Below are 18,064 nucleotides of genomic sequence, written 5' to 3' on the forward strand. Positions count from 1 at the left end.
GCGCCACTCTAGGGGGCTCCACAGCCGACCCGCCGGTGTTGCTAGGGTAGAAAATTCTCCGACGATCGTGCACGCGGCGCGCGCACACCTAATGGAATGGATATGAGCAACACATCTCGAAGAACAACAGTTACAACGGTGAGTAACCGTCTTTTCTCAATCCAGCTACTGTAGTCTCAATTGCTCTGTATTTGAGTCCCTAGCAAGTTTTTTTTTATTTTTTCACAATCTGCTCCTTATTCTGTTAATTTAAATTATATTTAGTCAATCCCTTCTTTATGCTGTTATTCCAGAATATCAGGTGCCAAAGATAAAAGTAACGAATTGCATCCAGTAAACCTTTTTGTTTGTTGGCTTTTTAAGCAAACCTTTCCATTCTGGGCTATTTTCATCTGTAGGAACCCTGCCTACACTGTTTGATCACCCACCTAACTTTTTTCCTGTGATCCTCAATGACTTCAACATGCTTTTCTAGAAAACTGTCTAGAGAACACAAAGGATGTGTCTTGTAATTTTCGAAATCTTTTGTGATATGTAAAGAGGCTATTGATGTTTGTTACAGAATATGCTGAGTTCCTACACTGCAAAGGGAGGAAGTTTACAGATTTTGATGAAGTTCGTCAAGAAATTGAAGCAGAAACAGACAGAGTGACCGGACTGAATAAAGGCATTTCTTCAATTCCTATTAATTTAAGAGTGTATTCCCCACATGGTAGGTAAAGTCATTCTACTCTGTATTCCTGTAACTAATATTATATATTCTGTTTGTTCTCATTGCTTGACCAAAAAATTCCAGAGAGACACTATTGCTAATATTGACTTTGAATGAAAGTTTTGAGGGTGTATAATTCATGTAACAGTATGTGTTCTGAAAAGGCTTCCTTTTGTTAGATTACTCCCTTTCCTGAACTTTCAACCCTGTCTATGCGAGGAAAGTGACGTATTGTAGACAATGGATTGTCATCAACTGGCATAGAAAACGGTTAACAGTGCAGAGAGGACTAAACCATTTTAATCCTCATTGAAGAAAACTGGACTTCAGATGATCATCATATGCAACCCAGTTTTCAGACAGGCTAATTTGGACATGAAGCCATATCCACAGACGCACTGAAATTTCCACTATAGCATGAAAGCTACATCCTGTAATGGTATTACAAACTGCATGAGGTAGACATGTATCCTAAGGCAATACACAGATAAGTTTTTATAAAAGTTTTGAGTAATCTGATGAAACTGCTTCAGTTTCAGCTAATTCTTAATTTGTTAGATATCACATGTTTAGACATACTAGAATATAAGGAGTTTATGAAAGCTGACAACTCTGCCTATGTTGCTTTTGGGATATGCATCCCTGCTTTGGTATTTCAGAATAACTAGTGAAAAAATATTGTTGTATTTCTTCTCCATTAACCTAGATAGGTCAGTTCTATATGAGATGATGAAGTGCAAAATTGAGTCTGCATTTTTTAAATAATAATCATATGATCTCCAGATAAACTCTCACCTACCTTTTAACAGAATTTTGTATTTTGTATTTTTTAACTTTTTGATCCGGAGATCCCGAAGCACTTTTGTAAATGTTAAGTATTTAGCTCCATTATAAATTTGTAGTTGTTGAAAATGTCACTTGGATGTCCCAAGACAATGCCTTTGATCTACTCAAGTTTTGATAAACTTAGGCATCGTAGGAACTTGTTGTTACAGCAGATACTGCTCTTGTTTTAATATTCTCATCAGTGGGGGTGTGTCAAGCTGCTCTATGTGGCATGGTTGCCACCAATATAGACCACATAGCATTAACTTCTCATGTGTCGGGTAGCTGGCAACCAATCGGGAGAAAATATGATTCCCCAGTTGTTTTCTCTTTTGCACATTAAAACAACGTATGCTGTTTGCTGAGGTGCCATTTTTTCTGTCTTCATCAATCCATATCATCTTGATCATGAACTGAAGAGCAAAATAATAGAAGTAGGGGAGGATAAGAAGAAGGTGCTTTATCTATAATCGATCTTTTCAGTCTTAGTGGGTTCGTTCTGTACTTGTGGCCCTGGACCTTGCTTCAGTCTTGTGTGGGCCTGCCATAGCCTGTGGGAGCCAGGCTCAACTGCGTGACCATGATTCATAGCTCCCCAGTGGAACAAGCTGATTCTTTGGATATCTAGAAGAGCAATCTGAGCAAGAAGAAAGTTGGCTGTTACCACCCAAGGAACAGATCTTGGAGTCACTGTGGATAGTTCTTTGAAAACTTCTGCTAAATGCACTGCAGCAGTCAAGTAGGCTAACAGTATTCTAGAAAGTGTTAGGAAATGGATAGAAAATAGGATCGAGAATATCATAGTGCCACTATATAAATACATGATGTGCCTAGGCCTTGAACATTGTGTCCAATTCTGGTAGCCCAATCTCAAAAAGGATATAGTGGAACTGGAAAAGGTTCAGAGAAGGGCAACAAAGATGATCATAGATGTGGAACAGCTTCCATATAAGGAGGGACTACAAAGGTTAGGGCTGTTCATCTTAGAAAAGAGACAACTTGGATTCACTAAGGGCAAGTCATGCCTGACCAACCTGATTGCCTTCTATGATGAGATAACTGGCTCTGTGGATATGGGGTAAAGCAGTGGACGTGATATATCTTGACTTTAGCAAAGCTTTTGATATGGTCTCCCACAGTATTCTGCCAGCAAGTTAAAGTATGGATTGGATGAATGGACTAGAAGGTGGATAGAAAGCTGGCTAGATTGTCGGGCTCAACGGGTAGTGATCAATGGCTCGATGTCTAGTTGGCAGCTAGTATCAAGCAGAGTGCCCCAAGGGTTGGTCCTGGGGCTGGTTTTGTTCAACATCTTTATTAATGATCTGGAGGATGGGATAGATTGCACCCTCAGCAAGTTCGCAGATTACACTAAACTGGGGGGAGAGGTAGATATTCTGGAGGGTAGGGATGGGGTCCAGAGTAACCTAGATAAATTGGAGGATTGGGCCAAAGGGAATCTGATGAGGTTCAACAAGGACAAGTGCAGAGTCCTGTACTTAGGATGGAAGAATCCCATGCACTGCTACAGGCTGGGGACTGACTGGCTAAGCAACAGTTGTGTAGAAAAGGACCTGAGGATTACAGTGGATGAGAAGCTGGATATGAGTCAGTAGTGTGCGCTTGTTGCCAAGAAGGCTAACGGCATATTGGGCTGCATTAGTAGGAGCATTGCCAGCAGATCAAGGGAAGTGATTATTCCCCTCTATTCGGCACTGGTGAGGCCACATCTGGAGTATTGCGTCAGTTTTGGTCCTCCCACTACAGAAAGGATGTGGACAAATTGGAGAGAGTCCAGCGGAGGGCAACAAAAATTATTAGGGGGCTGGGGCACGTGACTTACGAGGAGAGGTTGAGGGAACTGGGCTTGTTTAGTCTGCAGAAGAGAAGAGTGAGGGGGGGGATTTGATAGCAGCCTTCAACTACCTGAAGGGGGGTTCCAAAGAGGAAACTGTGAATAGAGAAGTGTTGTTTATTCTTTCATCCAATACAAAAACTGGGGGTCATTGAATGAAATTAATAGGCAGCAGGTTTAATACTCACAAGAGGAAGTAATTTTTCACACAGCTATCCTGTGCAACTCATTGTCATGGGATATCGTGATGGCCAAAAGTATAACTGGGTTAAAAAAAGAACTGGATAAGTACATGGAGGATAGATCAATCAATGGCTACTAGCCAAGATGATTAGGGATGCAACCCCATACTCTGGGTGACCCTAAACCTCTGACTACCAGAAGCAAGGAGTGGAAGACGGGTGGATTACTCTGTGATCACTCTGTAATCACCCTGTTCTGTATGCACCCCCTGAAACTCTGGTACATGCCTCTGTTGGGCAAGATGGACCCTAGTCTGACCCAGTATGGAATCTCGTGTGTTCCTATGGGATCTTCTGCCTGGAGTTTTGGTGTCTTTCCAGTGGGGTAATCCAGTGGGCCAACTCTCCCATCCCCATTTTCTGGCTCCCAGCAGCTGGTGAGCTCACTGTCTCCAAGTTGATCCTATGGGAGGGGTGTGTAGTAGGATCAAAATATGAGTATGCCGTCTCTCTTTTTCTCTGCCACACACACATCTTCTCACTCTGATAATTTCCTGCCCCTGTGAGTGGTCAGATTAGCTATGACAGAATTCCATCTCCTGCAAATATCGTGGCATTGATGCATGCTCATCTGATTGGGCCACGCTGCAGTGGTTTCTTAGCTGAACCTTTGGGGGGGGAGGCGGGACAGGAGAGGAATGTATTGGCCTTCCTTAAGGTACTCACACTTCTGTTCAAGTGGGCTGAGGAAAAACCCGGGATCTTTAAAAGCTCTGCTTGTTTCAGACTTACTCTTCCTTTAGGCATACTGATTAAGCAGGGCTAAAATACACCTGGGAGAATGGGAAATCACAAAAGTGTTTGAGTGACTCGCTTCCTGGACATGACTGTCAATAAATCTGTCCACTCCTATCTCTAATCACCTGCTTCACAGGTACGGATGTCTAAAAGTCTTGTTTTAAGGTCTTTTATTTTTGCAGTCTTCTGGATTTGGGAAACAGCCTCTGCCATCTCACCTCTGCTCCTAAAATGGGTAGTCATAAAGAAAAAATGATGACCTCTTGAGGTCCCTTCCAGTCCTATGTGCCAACATGGGCACAACTCTTTTGAAAATTCTGCCTTTAATGTTTAATTATGATCTTACAGATATATAATTGGAAGGTGATTATGCCAAACAATGTAATTTGTAGGTTGTGACAAGCAGTTCCAAACTGGAACAAAACCAGATTTCATAATGTTGAAATCTTCTGTGACATGGAATTGCCAATCTTGGCACAGCTCTAGTTGTGTGTGCTTATCAAATAATGTTCAAAAGCCTTTGAAAATTGATACATCTACAGTATTCGAATTATGGCTCCCCCCTAGAACTTCAGACTTGGATCATCTTTTTATTCTCTTTAGGTGTGTAAAGTGTTAACAACAAGCCTTTTGGTCTTATGCTCTTTCTCTTTAGTGCTAAGCCTGACCCTTGTTGATTTGCCTGGAATCACTAAAGTGCCAGTAGGGGATCAACCTCCAGATATAGAGCAACAGATCAGAGACATGATTATGCAGTTCATTTCTCGTGAAAACTGTCTGATTCTGGCGGTGACTCCAGCCAACACTGATCTTGCCAACTCAGATGCATTGAAGTTAGCTAAAGAAGTAGACCCTCAAGGTAAGTGTGAGTGGATGTAAACCTTTCCTGCTCTCAGATACCATTGATTAAAATATATCTTGTAGTTTACTGTGGTGAATCATGCATTTAACAGTGCAAGAAAACTCATTACTCATAATTAAAAATTTTGTACTGATTTCAACATCAGAAGAAGAATAGGAATTCTGCGCATGCAGCATAATTCAGTAAATTGTATTATCAACGGAAGTCTAAAAGTAACCAGTGTATGGTAATTTGAGTGAAGTATGAAATATACCTAATTGGAAATTCTTGTGACAGGGCCTCTGCCAGCCCAGGGGGTCTGTATCGCATCTTGTACCATGGGGCCTTGATGCTGATTGGGGTGCCTGGGTGCTACTGTACTATAAATGTTAGAAGGATGTTTGTTTTCTTGGCATGCCTTGCTTACTGATGTGACTATGTAATGAATCAACACATACAGCAGGAGTAAATGCAATTTGTCTTGGCAATGTAATAACACAGTGGTTCTCAACCAGGTGTACACATACCCCTGGGGGTACTCAGAGTTCAACGAGGGGGTACATCAACTCCTCTAGATATTTGCCTAGTTTTACAACAGGCTACATAAAAAACATTAGCGAAGTCAGTACAAACTAAAATTTCATACAGATAATGACTTGTTTATACTGCTCTATATACTACACACTGAAATGTAAGTACAATATTTATATTCCAATAGATTTTAGAATTCTATGGTAAAAATGAGAATGTAAGCAGTTTTTCAGTGCTGTGACACTTTTTTGTATTTTTATGTCTGTTTTTGTAAGCAAGTAGTTTTTAAATGAGGTGAAACTTGGGGGTACACCAGAGAAATTAAACCCCTGAAAGGGATACAGTAGTCTGGAAGGTTGAGAGCCACTGTAATAACAATGTGCTGCCATCTGGTGGATTAGAATTCAAGAGTCTGACTTGGTAGAGCTGGGAGCATTCTGTATTACTGCAAGAGGCCCCCACTCCCCACCAATTCAAAAGAAGTGCTGACAGGCTCAAGAGAGCCATGTTCATCTTTTGCCTGGTGGGGCTATGACTACATTACCTTGAGAGTGAGTAATGCAAATTTAAAAAACAAAAAAGTGGGTGTGGAGTCCAAGAGGGGCTTGATGGACTAATGGGAAAGGCTCTGTTACCACAGTCGGAACTATAGTGCTAGCAGTCAGTGCTAGCATGCAAGCTCCCTGCCTCGCTATCTGGCACACCTTAACTGATGTACCTGGCGCTGCGTATGGTCAGTACGCCCAAACCGACTTCTGCTATCTCATTTATCAGCTGTTGGATCTGTGCATGTGGGTGGTGGATGGACACTGACTTGGCTCCCTGCTCCCACCTTGCCCCTGGGTCTGGAATGGACAGGTGGTTTTTTATTTTTTATTTTTTTAATTAAAAAATAAATAAATAAAAATTAAAATGACAGATTAAAGATGCAGTTCTCTTGCATTAAACTCCATTGCAGCTCCATAGGAATAGTGAGAAAATACTCAGTTCTTCCCTACCAAGTAAACTCAGTACCAGAGAGTAAGGTTTAATTGATTGGTTTTCCTCATCATAAATGATATTTCACTATTTTGTGTGTGTGTGTGGGGGGGGGGGGGGTTTGGTGATGCAGGCCTGAGAACCATTGGTGTAATCACAAAACTGGATTTGATGGATGAAGGAACTGATGCAACAGAGATTCTGGAGAACAAGTTGCTCCCTCTTCGTAGAGGTAAGAATATTAAACTCCCATGTACCAATTGCTTCTGTAGCAAAGTGGTGATGAGGAAGGTAGACATTTGGTAAATTAACAGAAGATTGGTTTTAATGGAGTGCTCGGTTAGAAAATCTCTGCGGCTCACCTTCAGATTACAGTAGAGATTGTGCTCATAGCCTTTATCATCCCGCTAAGCTGTGAAAAAGTAAATGTAAGAGGAGATAGTGCCCAAAATACACAATGGGGGGGGGGAGGAATCAACTAAGACCTCAGAACAGGCTGGATGAGGTGTAATGAGAAATATGAGTGTAAGTTACCTGCAAATTTCCTTTTCTGTGACAATTTCTGTTGTTCCTCGCAATGTGTGGGAGTGCCTTGATGCAGTCTGGAAGCAGCCACTGGATCTTTGATAATGTCATTGCAGTCTAAGCTCTGCCCCTTTCCAAAAGCTTTTCAGATGATCGTTTATAGAGCTAGAGAGACATGTTCATTTCCACCATTAAAATAATACTAAAGTAATATTGAAATCTAACCCAGTTTCACCAGGTAGATCAGTCCCCTTTTTTCTTTTCTCAACACCCCAGAAAACAAACCAGCCAGAGAGGGATCAGACCAGAAGACAGGAAAGTCAATATCAAGACCTCCTATTTTCTTATCCTGTTTGTTACCCTTCTGCCACATCCTCCTCTTATTCCTCTGTGGCGTGCAAGTCACACTTGTTTTGCACATCCCTTGGAATGCCAAATCAGTGCAAGTGATATTTTCTCCCCATTTAAACCTGCTTTCTGACCATCTTACCCCCAATATTTAACTTACACCACCATTTCAGTCATCACTGAATTTGAATCAGTGACTTCCATGGAAGGTGTGCCCACATACGCTAAGACAAGCTAGCATGTACACTGCACTGTGAGGAATAACAGCATTGAATTACAGAGTTGTTTTGATCTCGTTTTAGGGTATATTGGAGTTGTAAACAGAAGTCAGAAAGACATTGATGGGAAGAAGGATATTAAGGCAGCCATGCTGGCAGAAAGGAAATTCTTCCTTTCCCATCCAGCTTACAGGCATATGGCAGACCGGATGGGAACACCATATCTGCAGAAAGTTCTAAATCAGGTACAAGCAAATGTGAAAAAGCGTGTGTGTGTGTGTGTGTGTGTGTGTACAGGACCAGTAAAAAATGCTGTATTAAAATCACTGAATCAGGTGCATTTGCAACATTCTTTCCTGTTTATAACACTGTATTTTCCCCAACATATCACAGGCAAAACAGTGCATTATGTATGAAACTCACTGCAAAGAGTACAGGAATCAATCTCCCCCGCCGCCTTGCCAGTGTATTGCAGGAGTCATTCCGTTGAAGTCAGTGGAGTTTAAATCATTGTGCTAGACATACATTACCAAGAATGGTGACCCTTTTGTTTAAATTCATTCCCACCTCTTTCATGTTACTCTCAAGCATCAGAACATCACTTGGCCTCATTATACTGACCTCTGGTTTTTTAAGCGGCCTAGCTTGAAAACATGACTCATATCACATTGTCTGATTTAAAGTTCCCAAAGAAGAAAACTCTAGGCAGTCCATCTGACCCTAGATAAAGGACGCATTTGCCGGTCTCCCTCAATGTGTTACTTCAGGTTAAGGATTAGATTATGGCACTAGCCACAACTGTGTGTAAGGGGTAATATGGAGCTAGAAGCTACCCCAAGGAGGGCTGGGGTGAGTTGGGGGGGGTTGGAATTATCCCCCCAGGAGACACAGTTGCTCCATGGAACACATTGGGTGCTCATGCTGCACCTTTGTTTGGTCTCTGGGGCAGTGAATAGGGGTGCAGGGTCTTAGCTCTGTCTCCTCATCTCCATTGAGGTGATTTGTGACCCCAAGGGAACACAGAACAGTTCTTGTGATTGGTTGAAGTCTCTAATGAATATCCCCTGGAGAACAGCATGGTAGATCACACCTTCTTCCAGCTGGGAAATTAGAGGCTGATCCATTTGTCACTCACCTGAACAAGAAACTATCAATGTACTATTCTGCCAAGGGATACTTTTTCTATCCACAGTGGAGGGGAGTCTGGAAATCGTTTACCACTACTTCTGGTAGCAAAGGTACCGACCAAGCTCGGGGGGGCCAAGGGTTGACTGAACTTGATAACCTTCTTTTGGCTGAGACAGATGGTTCTCAGCCCAGCTGTGGATGATATTGGCTTATCCAATGGAATGGGAACCAGGCAGTCTTTTGATAGTGTAAAATTCCAGAGGCATGATGTTTCTTAGCAAATGTCTCAAGTCTTCCTGGTTTATCTGAAAGAGTCTACTAAAAGGGTTTAAAATCATAAAGGTGTGTTATTTGGTGTGCGTGGCCCCACATGGATCCCTTTATAACTGGTCACTTCCTCCGGGCCCCATCCTTCCCTTTCCCCAAAAATTCAACCAAACTAATTGTCTGCTAGATTTAAAGACAGATTCCATTCATGTTCATTTTGGCAATTCTCTTGGACTGCCATGAATTTGTTGAAAGGTAAACTAAGTCTCTCTTCAGCAACTTGTTATCGGGCTAATGTGGGCATATTGAATTTGACATCCCCTATTTAAAAAGTCTTGTGTTGTTGGATATTAATATAACCCTGACAAAACTGATTGTGCCTCTTTTTGAGCAACACATTTCCTACAAGCTCAAATTTCCTATATTGGCTTGTTTACCTAAGAGGCATAGACATGGAAATATACATTAAGCATAGGAATGGAAATAACCTTGAGAAAGTTAAGGAAGAATAGTGAAGGGTCATCATAGTAGGGGACGACCAGCGATGAGATAGATGAATAGTCACTGGAAGGTTAGCTGCTGAGAGTTCCAAGTTAGTGATGGATCGTGAAGGCTTCTGAAAATTCTGCTATGATGTCACTGATATTCAGGCATGAATAAATTGATTTATTACTTGCTTAATTCTGTTGGCTTGTAGCGGGTGAGTGAACTACAGATTCTAGTGACTGATCAACCTCATACCAAGTTTGAAAAGGATAAGATGATGCTCTGAATGCATCTCTAAATTCCTTACTGAAAGTAGTGTCAAAGTTCCAACTTAATGAGCTGATCATCTTGCCAATGTTCTTCCCACTTCTGCTTGCTCATCTTGTTGAAACTTTTACCAGGTTTAGTGTCACAAGGTTCTTGGCTCTTTATTTAGAGAAGAATAAGGGCCTTAGAAAGTCCACCTGGTTCTTTGTTTCCTTTGACTTCAGTTAACAGGTGCCAATAACTGCTGCTATTTCTAAGAGGAACAAGAATAAATCGCTGGCATTTCTCACTACAGTGACTTGGCAGGCCTGCAATCTGATGGCTGTGTTGAGGCATGTTCTGTTTGAGTTAGAGCAACCTCTAGAGAGGAATACCAGGTCAGTTTATCTGTGATACAAAGCTTATTTCTGAGACAGGGTGGCAGAACTCTCATGCATCGTACAGGTTTGCTTTTGTTTGGAATGTTTTTGTTTTGGTCACTTTTGGGGGTTTATTTTAGGTTAAAATAGTTAAACTTCTCATTATTGTAGGGAGGTGTCTTATCACTTCCAAATTACTTTAATTTACTTAGACGAATTTTAATTAATTACTGGCGAGTTGGCTACTTTACAAAAACACAGTCTGCTATGCCCGTCGGTATTCATTGTTGGACTTCTGTGGGGTTTTCTTTGAATGGACGGGGTTATGTTGTAGAGATCCATATAAGTACCATTCATATGAAGCATGTTGTTATTACACGTGCTGGTGCCTGTGCTTATCTGATTGAAATTTAAATGTCTCTGGATCCACAAGGTGGTGCTCAAATGAAACTCCAGAGTGTGATTCTATGGGGAAAATAGCTCATTGAACTCTGTTTACAGGTTTTTCTGAACAATAATTGATTCCTGGTTTGTTTTAGAGGGAGAAATAATAGAGGATTTATTTGTAACATAGATTAAAAAAAAAACCTTTTGTCCTTAACCAATGAGCTGTGGTTATTTGTGTATGATCTGTTACATCTTTGTCCATTAAAAATGGAAGACCCTCTCCCCCCCCCCCCCCATCACTTGGGCAAATAGGAAATGCACTAGTAACTTCTCTTGTTAGTAGCTTCTTCTGTTGGGCGTTTATAAAACTAGGACACTGAGATACAAAATCAAACCAAACTTGCACCTTTCCAAATTGCTAGATTTGGTGATGTTTGGAATGTGATGAGAGGTCAGTTAGTGTAAAGATGAAAACCAACTGAAGTAATTCTTGACCTTTGCCAGATATTGATTGGACGTTATATATAGCAACCACCTCCTCCTTCCTGAATTTTTATCCATCTTTGTGCCCCTGAAGCCAGTGCACTTTACTTCGTGAATACAGTATCGTATTTATTTGTTTCATCGTTACTATTGACTTGTTTCAGACATGCCCCAAAACGCATTAAAATATTTTAAAAAATCATTCTTCTTACAGAGCATCCAAAATGTGCTTGGAACTGTACAAAACAGAAGTGGCCCATGGCCCAATGAGTTTACAGTCTAATTAGACATTGATAGTACAGGTCTTACCACAGTACATATGGAAACTATAAATGAGCAAAGGTCAGGCCTTCATGCAGTCAGTGAGTTTTGTTTATGAATTTGTTTTCCCCCTTTGCTTCCTGCTTTTCCACTCTCCAGTGCTTTCAGGATTACCAATGAAAGTCAAGATAAAGTGATATAAGGCAAGATTTTTTTTTCCATATAGCCGTTGGTACTAAAAGCAGCTAAACCGTATGTTAGAATGCTTTCTCTTCACCCTCTCTCCATGTTCTGTCTGCAGAAGTGTGAAGTGAAGACAATGTGATAGCTCTACACACTGGCAGAGTCTGTTTCCCAGTGTTCTGTTCCTAGCTCTGAGGCTGCAGAGCCTTGCCTGCATCCCCGTTCCCAATTCTCTCCTTCTCCTTCTTAGCAGGCCCAAATATAACTGCAATTCACACCTACAGTCACACTGGAAAGGGTAAGGAATGAGGTTGTGCTGCAGTCAGGGATGGGCATTTGTTTGATTTTTTTTTTTAGTGTTTTATAGTCCGTCCCCCCCCCCAAGCCCCTTTGCCCCTCCTGACTGGTTGCTTGACTTTGCCTTGAGATAGGTAGGGCTACCATATGTCCGGATTTCCCTGGACATGTCCAGCTTTTTTGTCTATAAATAGCCATCCGGAGGGATTTCTAAAAATCTAAAAATGTCCGGGATTTCCCCCCGGTCGGCTATTTACAGACAGAAAAGCGGCAGCCAAGTGCCGCTCGGCAGCCAAAGCCCCTTCCCTGCTCCCCCCATCCCCTGCAGCCTTACCACGCCGTCCGGCCCCGCAGCTGTCTTCCCCCTCCTCTCCTCTCCTCCCCTGAACGCTCCGCCCCCCTGCTCCTCCCCCTCCCCTACTTCCTGCGAATCAGATCTTCACGGGAAGTCTGAAAAGAAGCAGGGGCAGGCGCGTGGCAGCAGCAGGTAAGCTGGGGCGGAGGCTTATTCCATTGGATAAGCCAATATCCCAGGCTAACAAACAGACCTATATACGAACACTGTAAAACAGTGGTGCCCGCTTTAGCCTGAGGGCCAAATGTTATCTTAAAAAGACCCAGAGGCTCCAGTCAATGTTGGGGCCGTTCCTTTGCCCTGTTCAGTTCTCTTTTCACAAAGGGAGAAGAAACCACCTACAAGTCTTCTGCTAGGGGACAGGGAGCTATAACTTGTGGCTGGTTCTCAGCTGCTTCTTTCTTTCTTTCTTTCGCTGCCCTGTGTGGAATAGGGGAGCAATCCTCAAATACACGCTGTCCTAGGTTCAGAAAGAGCCGATTGAGCAGCTATCCTGCTTTCCTTGAGCCTCCCACAGCCTGACAGGGAAGGGGTTGATGGAGCAGAGCTGCTCCCGGGGCTGTAGGAGAACGTGCCCCTTATTTCCTCGCTGTAATAACAAGGCTGATTCAAATACTATTTAAAAGTAGAGGGTGGGGTTCAAGGAATGTGGTTGTTTTTTTTCAGTATATACAAATACACATCATCTTAACACAGCTCTCCTCAAAGGCCCCAATTCAGAGACTTGAGGGCCGCACGTTGGATACCAGTGCTGTATATATGGGTAAATAATGCAATAGAGACTCTCCAATAGTACAGATATGGCCTTCTGGGAGAAAACATTTCAGTAGAGTAGCCAGGATTTACCATATTGTCCTAGGAGCAATTTGTGCATTTCCAAAACCCTCTGGTAGGGTTGGAGGTGGCTAGAAAGAACATGTTCAAGCTGTGGATGGATTTGAGCCCTTTGACCATTACTTGAAGGGTCCATGTACGATAGAATCATAGAATATCAGGCTTGGAAGGGATCTCAGGAGGTCATCTAGTCCAACCCCCTGCTCAAAGCAGGACCAATGCCCAACTAAATCATCCCAGCCAGGGCTTTGTCAAGCCTGACGTTAAAAACCTCTAAGGAAGGAGATTCCACCACCTGCCTAGTGTTAGGTCTACACTGGCTGGGGGGGAGGGGGGGGAAGAGGTCGACCTAAGATATGCAACTTCCGCTACGTGAATAGCGTAGCTGAAGTCGGCGTATTTTAGGTCGATTTACCTGGCCATGAGGACAGCGGCAAGTCGACCGTTGCCACTCCCTCGTCGACTCTGCTTCCGCCTCTTGCCACGGTGGAGTTCCGGAGTCGACGGCAGTGTGATCGGGGATAAATGGATCCCCGATAGATCGATCACTACCCGCCGATCCGGCTGGTAGTGTAGACGTACCCTTAATAACCCATTCCAGTGCTTCACAACCTTCCTGGTGAAAAAGTTTTTCCTAATATCCAACCTAAACCTCCCCCACTGCAACTTGAGACCATTACTCCTGGTTCTGTCATTTGCTACCACTGAGAACAGTCTAGATCTATCCTCTTTGGAACCCCCTTTCAGGTAATTGAAAGCAGCTATCAAATCCCCCCTCATTCTTCTCTTCTGCAGACTAAATAATCCCAGTTCCCTCAGCCTCTCCTCATAAGACATGTGCTCCACCCCCTAATCATTTTTGTTGCCCTCCGCTGGACTCTTTCCAATTTTTTCCACTTCCTTCTTGTAGTGTGGGGCCCAAAACTGGACACAGTACTCCAGCTGAGGCCTCACCAATGCCGAATAGAGAGGAATGATCACATCCCTCAATCTGCTGGCAATGCTCCTACTTATACAGCCCAAAATGCCGTTAGCCTTCTTGGCAACAAGGGCACACTGTTGACTCATATCCAGCTTCTCATCCACAGTAACCCCTAGGTCCTTTTCTGCAGAACTGCAGCCTAGCCACTTGGTCCCTAGTCTGTTCATGGGATTCTTCCATCCTAAGTGCAAGATTCTGCACTTGTCCTTGTTGAACCTCATCAGATTTCTTTTGGCCCAATCCTCTAATTTGTCTAGGTCCCTCTGTATCTTATCCCTACCCTCCAGTGTATCTACCACTCCTTCCAGTTTAGTGTAATCTGCAAACTTGCTGAGAGTGCAATCCATGCCATCCTCCAGATCTTTAATGAAGATATTGAACAAAACTGGCCCCAGGACCGACCCTTGGGGCACTCCGCTTGATACCGGCTGCCAAGTAGACATGGAGCCATTGATCACTACCCGTTGAGCCCGATGATCTAGCCAGCTTTCTAGTCACCTTATAGTCCATTCATCCAGCCCATACTTCTTTAACTTGCTGGCAAGAATACTGTGGGAGACCATATCAAAAGCTTTGCTAAAGTCAAGGAATAACACATCCACTGCTTTCCCCTCATCCACAGAGCTAGTTATTTCATCATAGAAGGCAATTAGGTTAGTCAGGCATGACTTGCCGTTGCTGAAGCCATGCTGAATGTTCCTGATCCCTTTCCTCTCCTCGAAGAACTTCAAAATTGATTTCTTGAGGATCTGCTCCATGATTTTTCCAGGGACTGAGGTGAGGCTGACTGGCCTGTAGTTCCCTGAATCATCCTCCTTTCCTTTTTAAAAGTAGTAGTGTCGCTAGAGCTGCTAGGTTTGTTGTCCCCGACAACTGGATGGGACATCAGTCTGTGGCTTAGTCCCCATGAGTCACACTTCCTTTAAAAGGGGAAGTGGAGCAAAGAGCAGAGGCCCTAGGTAAAATGGAAGAGTTGGAAAACTGAGGGTCTGCTGTGTGCCTGAGAGAGTAGGCCACAGCAGTAGAGAAATCCTGCAAAGGGAGGAGAGGGGACAGCATTGGTTGATTGTATAAGTGGCATTCTGAAAGGGTTAGAACTTAATGTGGAACCGTGCCGCTATCAATTAACTATGCCTGGCTTTTGTTGGTGTAGCTGAGCAAGTATTTTTTACCAAGCCTCACTTTATTGCTCAACTGAGTGTGTGTGGGGGGGGGGGGGAGGGATGTCAGGTAATTTTTCAAGCCCTGATTATAGTATGTGTACAAGAAAAGAGGCTCTTGTATTGCCTGTGGGTATACCTGTCACTTCAAAGATCAACATGAATTCCATTGGAAAGCCTAGCACAGGTCATATTTTCTTGTGTGTGGTTATCAAAGGGAATGGGCTATATCCTTTCCATCCATCTGTCTTCCCAGTGTTTAAAGAATTCATTTTATTTTGTAGCAACTCACCAATCACATTCGAGATACACTGCCAGCCTTCAGGAGCAAACTTCAAAGCCAGCTGCTTTCTATAGAGCATGAAGTAGAGGTATATAAAAACTTTAAACCAGAAGATCCGACTAGAAAGACTAAAGCCTTACTGCAGTGAGTGTCCACTTCCTCCTCTCTGTATGTAAAATAGTTTCTCTCTTGTTTAAACTTAAAGCTTAGGATGTTGATGTTTCCCAGTAAAAGGCAGATGCAGAAGGACACTTATATACTCTGCAAACTCCAAAGAGGTTATTGTGGCTGAAAGAATTATAACATTTTTAGCCACTTTCCATTTTAGAAAGATTTTTCCATAATTCATTTTAATAGTCATATAAGAATATGCTGGGCTGGATGAAAATCTTTTTGTTTTGTCCTACGCTGAGCATTATAATCTTGGGCTGTGGTTTGTGTACTCTGCGCTAAACTGGAACCCCCTGGAATGCCCGGTGTGGTTCAGGGAACCTTTTCTCGCTTTTTAATCAAAAATACACGTTTTCTTAACATAGTTGTCTTTGCGTCAACTGCTGTTTATTATCATAGGGTTCCCTCATGGGACTCTATGTTCAGTATGAGTGCCAATCTATCTGGACATTTATATCAAGCCATACATAAAATCTAATTAAAAATAGCTGGTGTTTTTAAGAGAGTAAGCAGTATACATTTATAAAAAGACTTGAAAAACCTTATACTTGCTTGTGTCCGTTAGGAGTGGAGAAGGACATGTAGGTACCACTGTTAACCCTAGAAATATCATTCATTGGTAATAAATACAGTGAAATAAAAACGATATGAAAAGCTTAGCTTACGCATTGTTGAGTTTGTTTCTGTTTTGAACTTTAAGGATGGTTCAACAGTTCTCAGTGGACTTTGAAAAAAGAATTGAAGGATCAGGGGATCAAGTTGACACATTAGAACTATCTGGTGGTGCCAAAATCAATCGTATTTTCCATGAACGTTTTCCTTTTGAACTAGTAAAGGTATGTGTCTGTCTTTCTTCCTTGCTTTGAGTTGTTTTTATATTTTCATATTCATATTTATAGTGGCAGTGAAGTTACATTTCCTTTTGAAGGTGTTCTAACAGGAAAACGCTTAATCAGAAGGAGTAAATTACACAAAAGGGCAGAATTATCACCAATACATAGGAATGAAGTTTATTTTTATTTCTGGTTATGAACACCAAGTCATAATCTGAGATTGTTGTTGTATGCAATATTCAAAACTCAGTCATAATTCTACATTATTTTAAAATGGCTCAAATGTTTGCTTTCTGTGGCTTTAGAAAAACATTTCCCCCTTTGATCCCTAATTTCTCAATTTCATTTCCAGTATTCTTCCAAATTTGTAATGAATCAATCTTATTTTGTAACCAATATCTTTGTAACTACATGTTTTCTTGTACTTACCTTGCAAAATTAGTCTTGGTAGAATTCAGCTGTTACATGTGAAATCTTACATTTCTCTTTCTGCATGGACTAATGTCAAAACTAGTGGTCATGTTTTGATATTTATTCATGTCTGTCTCTTTTCCCCAGCTCTTACTATTTTCCCTACCTTTTCCATTGTTCTATCACTGTTGGCTGCTCTCCTCATCTTCTTTCTGGATAGATGGGGCAGGTAAACAACTGCCTCTGATGTAACTCAGATTCTCTTCTTAGTGATGAGTACTTAGGTACCTTTTTAAAATTAGATCTGTGGAAAATAGCTATTAGTTTCGAGCTTTTTTTTTTGCCAGTTTGGTTTAGGGTGCAAAACATGCAAGCATTCATCCACAGATTGTAAAAAAATGCAGGTTTTGTGTTAGAAAACTTTTTCTGCCTGAGACACCTTCTCTGCTCTTCTGCCAGTCCTACAGATAAGCCGTGTGTGTGTGTATCAGACTAACAGAATTTAAAAAATTAAATAAATGAAACACATTTCTCCTAAGGTGACCATCCCCAAATCCTACCATGAGTGTGTTTTGTAAACCCTGGTCTCTCTGGTTGTCTAGTAAGATGTTCTGCAGAATTGTTAAAAGCATTTGTGTATAATATGATTTTTATCCTTTGGTTCCTCTAGATGGAATTCAATGAGAAAGAACTGCGGAGAGAAATAAGCTATGCAATCAAAAACATACATGGTATCAGGCAAGTGCTTCCTATTTCTCCAGGTTCAGACACATCTACAGAAAGCATAATCTTGTTAATCCATAAACACACTCATCACCTTCTCATCTGCCCGGCAGTTGATATATCTCATGCCTGCATTTTTAGCATAGCCATGAGAGTGGTGGCTCTCATGTCCACTAATTTGCATGGAGAGTCCATAAGTCCCAGACAAATTTGGTGAGATCATATACAGAGCAAGTCAACACTGTTCTTCTGGTTGTGCTGATCGCTGCTGTTAGAGCACCCACATATAAGACAAGATTTTTATGCAGCACCATGGCTGATGGAATTGGTTGATTGATGGATTGAAGGCACAAAATTCAGAAAAGAGAATGATTCTCAATC

General features: G+C 42.0%; 1 protein-coding gene across 10 annotated transcripts in view; it reads left to right on the forward strand.

The window, feature by feature from the left end:
• Positions 1–18,064, forward strand: part of DNM3 (dynamin 3) — a 345,189-nt gene that overhangs the window by 87,359 nt on the left and 239,766 nt on the right. For all 10 annotated transcript variants that reach the window (XM_042851247.2, XM_065554695.1, XM_042851256.2 and 7 more), the window contains 7 exons: positions 563–712; positions 5,028–5,231; positions 6,856–6,954; positions 7,898–8,058; positions 15,547–15,689; positions 16,417–16,552; positions 17,631–17,698. In XM_042851247.2, the coding sequence (XP_042707181.2) occupies positions 563–712; positions 5,028–5,231; positions 6,856–6,954; positions 7,898–8,058; positions 15,547–15,689; positions 16,417–16,552; positions 17,631–17,698 (961 nt within the window). The remainder of the gene's footprint in view (positions 1–562; positions 713–5,027; positions 5,232–6,855; positions 6,955–7,897; positions 8,059–15,546; positions 15,690–16,416; positions 16,553–17,630; positions 17,699–18,064) is intronic.

Source organism: Chrysemys picta, chromosome 8 (genome assembly GCF_011386835.1).
Source record: "Chrysemys picta bellii isolate R12L10 chromosome 8, ASM1138683v2, whole genome shotgun sequence".
NCBI lineage: Eukaryota > Metazoa > Chordata > Testudines > Emydidae > Chrysemys > Chrysemys picta.